Source organism: Siphateles boraxobius, unplaced genomic scaffold (genome assembly GCF_051911475.1).
Source record: "Siphateles boraxobius isolate OS27281-9 unplaced genomic scaffold, OSU_SipBor_1 130, whole genome shotgun sequence".
In the NCBI taxonomy this organism is placed as follows: Eukaryota; Metazoa; Chordata; class Actinopteri; order Cypriniformes; family Leuciscidae; genus Siphateles; species Siphateles boraxobius.
In genome coordinates, this window is record NW_027508734.1 from 10,538,873 (window position 1) to 10,547,272 (window position 8,400).

General features: G+C 33.7%; 2 protein-coding genes across 2 annotated transcripts; both read right to left on the reverse strand.

Annotated features, from left to right (window-relative positions):
* Positions 1-698: 698 nt before the first annotated feature.
* Positions 699-1,448, reverse strand: LOC143736564 (lymphocyte antigen 75-like). Its single transcript, XM_077227255.1, has one exon. It carries the CDS (start codon positions 1,446-1,448, stop codon positions 699-701), a length of 750 nt encoding a protein of 249 aa, XP_077083370.1.
* A 5,481-nt stretch (positions 1,449-6,929) lies between these two features.
* Positions 6,930-7,679, reverse strand: LOC143736565 (lymphocyte antigen 75-like). Its single transcript, XM_077227256.1, has one exon. It carries the CDS (start codon positions 7,677-7,679, stop codon positions 6,930-6,932), a length of 750 nt encoding a protein of 249 aa, XP_077083371.1.
* Positions 7,680-8,400: the final 721 nt, after the last annotated feature.

Genomic DNA, 8,400 nt, shown 5'->3' on the forward strand with positions numbered 1-8,400 from the left:
GCAGAGAATTCCAAAATGTTGCACCTTTCACTGAGAAGGCAGTCTGAGCAAAAGATGTTTTCCAGAATAAAATTGTACAATGCAATCTCATATAATCTACATACGGCTGAGGGGCAATATCATTTAAACTTTTTTTATAGCTGTACATAGTGTAAACATGAGTAAAACTTAGAATCTTATAATTACAATGATGATATTGTATTTGCTTCCTAGTCAAACATTTCAAGGCATGGTTATAATGACATTCAATCTGATACATTACAGCCTGGTTAGTCTTAGGCCAAGCTGTTAATCCTTATGATATAGGCTATATGAAAATATCATCGAGTTTAAAACAACAAAACATGATCAAAAATTAAACAATTTCTTATCATAAAGCTAATAAGATTGATCTTGATCATTTTACATATCTTTTTAACATGGCTATTAAAATTTAACTGAGAATCTAAATCTTGTATTTTTACAATAGTCGATATTATTTATAATGTCTCTGCAAGCCCATAAAATATTTTAGCTAAACATTGTTTACAACTTTTATATTGTTTGTATTTGTATTAGATGTATTAAATATCCATTATTTTTAACGACCATACACCTACTGTAAAGCAATAGATTTCTATAGATTCATGATTTATAAAATAATCAATATATATAGGCCTACATGAAGAAATGTATGTATTTTGCAACATGAAGCACATTTATAGCTTTTTAAGACAGAGAAAGTTCAGTTTGTCCTCACAATTGTTGGGTCTCCAAATATTATTTTCTTTATCCAGAGCTCCACAGCGCAGATTTCTGGCAGGACACTGGAGCTCCCCCTCCGCAGACCAGGCTTTATATCGAAGATTATGTCCACTGACCCAAAACCAATGACCAGCAAGAAAGCGCAGGCCAGTCCACACATACGCCGTCTTGGATGTTATGGCTTTATTTATCACCTCTGCCATAATCATCTGAGATCTTAGACTCGCCAGGTCAGTGTAGGTCTGTCTGCAGTAGTCCAGGGCTTCATCCCACGTCTTGTTCTGATGCACCAGAATGGGCTCAAAGACCTCCATACAGGAAAATGGTAGAGTCCACGAGCACATAGCATTGTGCAGTTTAGAATTATATTTTCTTACAATGGTACAATTTTCAGTGTATGTGTTCGGTTCGTCAATGTCCCAATTGTCAATTTCTTCATCCTCACCTCCAGACCAAATCCATTGTTCTGGGTTGTCAGGACTTCTGTGCAGTCCAATCCAAAAATATTCATGATTGCCTGGATTTGCAGAGAGCAGTTTTGCCTCTTCTATATTGACAGTGGACAGATCATCATGGTATTCTCTGGAGTACGTTTGTGCATCTTCCCAGGTCATAAATGTAGTCACAAAGAAGTGTTTTCTGTAGAGACTGAAGCTCAGTCTAAAGAGACTCAAAAACAGGAGCACAGTGACGGCAGCCTTCATTTCTATACAGATGATCTATTCAGCGCAGCCTTTGTGTGTGCTCGGAGATAAAATTGTGTGTTTTTTATTTCTGTGAGAGACAATAAAAGAATGGATGGCACTGACCAACCAGATGGAATCCAAACCATGCAGAATCAAAGAACACATGCAAAAAAAAAAAAATTTGAATGCAAGAGCATTCACAAAGGTGGTGTGGAGGCAAATATTGTCAGCTGGGAAAATGGAGAATCAAACAGTGTATATTTAATCTATACAGTGAAGACTATGCATTGTTATTTTACATTAGATTACTTTATTCAATGTCTGTACCTAATCTGTATAGCTACTGTTAGGTCTACCTAAAAAACAGAAAAGTTGTGTATTTCATTTGTATCTTGGTTCTATATGGAGGTAGTTTTGTTTCTTTATTATTCAATAAAAAAAGTATTTTCAATTAAAAAAACCTTCACTTCAATAAAAGAAAAACTTTTCAATCAAAGAAAAAAAGTATTTGAATCCAAAAATATATTTGAGACTCAAAAAAATACATTTGAACACTGCTTTTCTTTGATTGAAAATGTTTTCTTTGATAGAAGTCCGTTTTGTTTTGTTTAAAGCAACCTTTTTAATTGAAGTTACATTGTTTTTTGATTGGACTATATAATAGGTAGGACATTTGTGTCTTTATCATTCAATCAAAAAAGAAGTTGCTTCAAACAAACAAACAACAGAATCAATAAAAAAGTCACTTCAATGAAAATATAAACATTTTCAAATATAGAAAATCATTTTTGAATGCAATTAAAATATTTGAGACTTCAAAAATTGCATTTGAACACTTTGTTTTTTATTGAAAATGTTCTCTTTGATTGAAGTAATCTTTTTTGTGATAAATTCAATTCCTGAAAATAATCATGACCACTACTGCGTACATCACTTGGTTTTAGGGTGCTAGGTGCAAGATTGACTATAAACCAAAATTACAAATAATTGGAACACTCATTTGATCATCAGTTCACTATCCCCTGTACTTGGCCGCTGCAAGGCTCACAGAGATAGATCTGTAGCTTTAGGAAAATGAACTTCACGGCTGCTCCCTCCACTTGCTGGCAAAAAGCTTGCTGGCGAGTGGCGAACATGACTTCTTTGTCAGAAAGATGTCGTTGGTGTAGACACTTGTCAATCAAACATGTCTGACCAATAGAGAAGCACCCGCCCACTGCGGAACGTTTGTGTCAAAATGATTCAATCAAAAAAATTTGAACTTCAAAACTTTTTGCACTTCAAAAAAAAAAGTGATTCAAACGAAAAAATTTGAACTTCAAAACTTTTTTCACTTCAAAAAAAAAATGATTCAATCAAAACAATTTGAACTTCTACATTTTTTTCACTTAAAAAAAAAAACAACAACGAAAAAACACATTCTCTTCAATACTTTTTTTATTCACGGGGTAATTTTTTTTTTTGCATTTGAACAGTTTTTTCTTTGATTGAAAATATTTTTTTTTGATTGAAACAACTTTTTTGGAATTGAATGATTAAGACACAAATGTCCTACCCATGTAAGGCCCAAACACAAAAAATATTACTTCAATCAAAGAGATGCCATGTTCAGAGGATGAGGCTTTTAGTATTTGGGTAACAAATGTTCTAGAACACTTGACCATGTTATAAAGCCCAGTGTGGTGAAGTGCTGAGTCCCAGCAAAGTGACGAGTCCCAGTTTAGGACCCCGATAGTATGCCTGATTCTCGCGATTCTTAATGTAATCAATCAAACTTTACTTCATTTAATAATCTTTTATTTTTATCCTGATTATTTATATAGTGAAACTGAAAGAAATTGCATTTTAGGTTTTGTGACATTGTTAATTGTTATTAAGCAATAAGGCATAATATTTTTTTTTTTTAATTACAATTGTCATGTCATAATTAATCCTTACACAGAATTATGCTTGTATCATATTTGTTATCGAAATCTTTTATCTAAAAAATTCGTATATGGTGAAAAAAAACATTATCTATAATAATTGTGGTATGCTATGCTACTAAGCTAACAAAATCCCACTAATAATGGGAAATTATTTCACAATCTATAGCTTCGGTTATATAATAGTGTATGAAACGTATAAGTTATTATACATACAAGTATAACATTTCTTTCTGCCATTTTTTCCGTCATCAGCCACGTTGAAGATAATTAGGCCAAACGCAGTGTTACAACATGCCCCACCTGCACAACTGGGATTTAAACCCTGCTGGTGTCTTCTGCTAGTTAGCGAAGCATTAAAGAACCATATCAACTGTTAAATAACATATTGGAGAATAAAATAATCTCAGATTTGCGCAATTTAACATAAACACCAAAAATAGAGATGAAAAATTAACATAAGTTTACTTTTGCTATGGTTAAATAAATGTTCAGTGATATCCTCCAAAGATTTCTGAATTTGGTGCAATTTGTTCTCTATATAGTGTTTATATGGGAACTAGTAAATACACTAAGTTTCGTCATGCTAGCATGTGTGGAAGTATTTAAAACAAGGGTGTTACAACTAGCCCTGCTGTCACGTACTGCTCTGAGACACAAAGGTTGAAGATCCAAATCCAGCAATTATTGAACATGGTAATCCAAAGACAACAGGCAAGGGTCATACACAAACAAACAATAACAGATCTGGGCTGAGGCAAAGAGAGAAATCCGAGGGGACAGGCAGAGAATCAAGAGAGACGGGATACAAAAACGCTCAGAAATGCAGTGAGACACATACAAGACTTTTTGCAGAGCCTAACCGAATGAACCAGGCTTTTATAGTGTGAGCTAAACAGGATAATGAGACACAGCTGAAAACAATGAGTGCTGATGAGTCCAGGCAGAGAATTATGGGAGATGTAGTTTGTGAGTGAATGACAATAGTCTGATGTGGAGTGCCCTTTAGTGTCTCTTAAGGGCACTTCAGCTGGTGACCGTTACACCCGCGTTGTGGCCCGCTCTCCCCCCTATGTGTGGACAGGTCAGGTTGGCTGCTTTGGATATACAATATCAGGATTCACGACCCAGCAGAATATACTCTGTTGTTGGGTTTTCACTGGGCAAAAGAATTTAAACATTTCACTGTGCAAAAGAAAAAACTATGAACACACCAATCAGAGATCATCATGACAATGTTTTTTTATATAAGCTAAATCTTGCATGATATTAAGAATAAAAAAAATCCATATCTTGGAACACTGTCTGAACACGACTAAAAGTAATAACATATTTTACTCTTGTTCATAGTTTTGGGATATATTTGCTGACATTTGCTGTGGTAGGGTTGCCACCTTCAGTGAGGCAAAATAAGGGACACCCATACATTGCCAATTAAAAAAAAAAATTAATACAAATATTAAAATAAAAATGTGTCAAGAGCCTGGAACTGACGTGACAGCTCAACAATAAACCATGAGACAACATGGGATCCAGTATGTGAACTTGCAACAGAACAAATTTTATATTATTATTTTACATTTGATTATTTTATTTATTTATTTATTAATAACTCTTCGGTATATGTTGGTGCCTCAAGCAGTCATTCTGAACCAGTAGTCACGTTTTTGACAATTTTGCATGAATGGGATGAATCTTTTCATTTTTAATTTATTTACTACTTAAATTATGACTACATTATTATATAATTATTTGTCCCATTTTTATTTGAACAATTTCACACTTTTTAAATTTTAAATGCCATAAATTGTGTATGACAGATAGGATCATCATTTATTATGCATAGATATGCTTAATATTTATAAACGATAAATTAATAAATAGGATTAATTATAATCTATTAATTAATCTATGTAATAACGTCTACAAAGTTACCTGTCTGCCAATGGAATATTATATTAAGAGGTTCAAAAAGGCCTATACCGTTAAAAGCAATGGCAACTTGTTAATGTTGCATAAGATAGCCTACAATGTGCTCCTATTAGAACTATTTTATTCTATACTTTTATGAGAAAACATTAGAAAAAGGTGAATAAAGACTGAGAGTCAATGTTCAGAAATTATTAATTATTATTATGTTTTGAACTCTGTTGTATAGCTGTGTTTTCTGGTGTGTTCGTTGTCAAACTCAAAAATTATTGTATTTTTTAATTATTAGAAAATGCCATTATTTTATATGAAAAAATTAATAATTGTATTTTGAGAAAATATTTTAATTTGTTTTGTATGTTTTTTTAATAGATCAGATAGCATTTTAAGCTGGCATATGGTCACAATGTGCCCCTCACATGTTACAATGTACCTCACCTACGGGGCAAGTTGTCACCTTTTACTTCCATTCTTTCGGGGTATATCAAGAAAAAAGTATACCCTGTATTAATAAAACAAAACCACATAATTGTGTGGGGAAAAAAGAAATACTCTGAACCCTAAGTAAATGTACACAAACTGAGAAAGTCAGAAAGTGTTAGGTTGTGCCCCGCTCTTCCCTAGTACATGCAAATATGTGAATAGTGTTCACAATAGCTGACCAAAACCATGCCTAATTTTGAATGGAGGAACATTTGTGGTGCGGTAAACATAGTGAGCAATTCCTGTAATAGCACATCAAATTGTATATTTTACAGTTTATTTGGACAGGGATGGATACAATAAAGAGATACAACTGCTTGTAGTGCTTAAAGCTAATTTGCAACACTTGACTACTATTACAACAACAGTAAAAAACAAAACACGAAAAACAAGTTTGTTGCTGAATTAACCAAGACTTAGTTTTTTGTAAAATATTAAAACTTGCAGCAGAATTTAAATGATCAGGCAGAGAATTCCAAAATGTTGCACCTTTCACTGAGAAGGCAGTCTGAGCAAAAGATGTTTTCCAGAATACAATTGTACAATGCAATCTCATATAATCTACATACGGCTGAGGGGCAATATCATTTAAACTTTTGAATAGCTGTACATAGTGTAAACATGAGTAAAACTTAGAATCTTATAATTACAATGATGATATTGTATTTGCTTCCTAGTCAAACATTTCAAGGCATGGTTATAATGACATTCAATCTGATACATTACAGCCTGGTTAGTCTTAGGCCAAGCTGTTAATCCATATGATATAGGCTATATGAAAATATCATCGAGTTTAAAACAACAAAACATGATCAAAAATTAAACAATTTCTTATCATAAAGCTAATAAGATTGATCTTGATCATTTTACATATCTTTTTAACATGGCTATTAAAATCTAACTGAGAAACTAAATCTTGTATTTTTACAATAGTACATATTATTTATAATGTCTCTGCAAGCCCATAAAATATTTTAGCTAAACATTGTTTAGATGATATATATGTTTGTATTTGTATTAGATGGATTAAAAATCCATTATTTTTAACGACCATACATACCTACTGTAAAGCAATAGATTTCTATAGATTCATGATTTATAAAATAATATAATATATAGGCCTACATGAAGAAATGTATGTATTTTGCAACATGAAGCACATTTATAGCTTTTTAAGACAGAGAAAGTTCAGTTTGTCCTCACAATTGTTGGGTCTCCAAATATTATTTTCTTTATCCAGAGCTCCACAGCGCAGATTTCTGGCAGGACACTGGAGCTCCCCCTCCGCAGACCAGGCTTTATATCGAAGATTATGTCCACTGACCCAAAACCAATGACCAGCAAGAAAGCGCAGGCCAGTCCACACATACGCCGTCTTGGATGTTATGGCTTTATTTATCACCTCTGCCATAATCATCTGAGATCTTAGACTCGCCAGGTCAGTGTAGGTCTGTCTGCAGTAGTCCAGGGCTTCATCCCACGTCTTGTTCTGATGCACCAGAATGGGCTCAAAGACCTCCATACAGGAAAATGGTAGAGTCCACGAGCACATAGCATTGTGCAGTTTAGAATTATATTTTCTTACAATGGTACAATTTTCAGTGTATGTGTTCGGTTCGTCAATGTCCCAATTGTCAATTTCTTCATCCTCACCTCCAGACCAAATCCATTGTTCTGGGTTGTCAGGACTTCTGTGCAGTCCAATCCAAAAATATTCATGATTGCCTGGATTTGCAGAGAGCAATTTTGCCTCTTCTATATTGACAGTGGACAGATCATCATGGTATTCTCTGGAGTACGTTTGTGCATCTTCCCAGGTCATAAATGTAGTCACAAAGAAGTGTTTTCTGTAGAGACTGAAGCTCAGTCTAAAGAAACTCAAAAACAGGAGCACAGTGCCGGCAGCCTTCATTTCTATACAGATGATCTATTCAGCGCAGCCTTTGTGTGTGCTCAGGGATAAAATTGTGTGTTTTTCCGTGAGAGACTTTTAAAAATACTGGAAGGCACTGACCAACCAGATGGAATCCAAACCATGCTGAATCCAACACATGCAAAAAAAAAAAAAAATGCAAATTTTTTTATGCCTGTAAGGTGTCTCTCTCACACACACACACAGACACAAACACACTCACTCACTCACTCACACACACAAAAGTAGAGGTGCTAGTGTTTTTGTAGATTTTGAAGAAACGCTTTCATTTTGACCCTTCAGTCCTCAACAGACACACTGAAGCTTGTCACCATTTGCTAGAAATGTATTTTACTCGCCAGACTTTTTACATGAAATGCAAGAGCAATGTAAATTAAAAAAATCACCATAGATATAATATATATAAAATATAAATATAAATTTCAAACACTATTTAAAACAAATAATCAAATTACAAGCAAAAGCACAAATAAACACAATAGAACAAAGATACAAATGAAATAAACATTGCTTTTATGTTTTTTTTTTGTTAGGTAGATTTAACAGTAGCTATACAGATTAGGTACAGACATTGAATAAAGTAATCTAATGTAAAATAACACTGTATAGTCTTCACTGTATAGATTAAATATACACTGTTTGATTCTCCATTTTCCAGCTGACAATATTTGCCTCCACACCACCTTTGTGAATGCTCTGC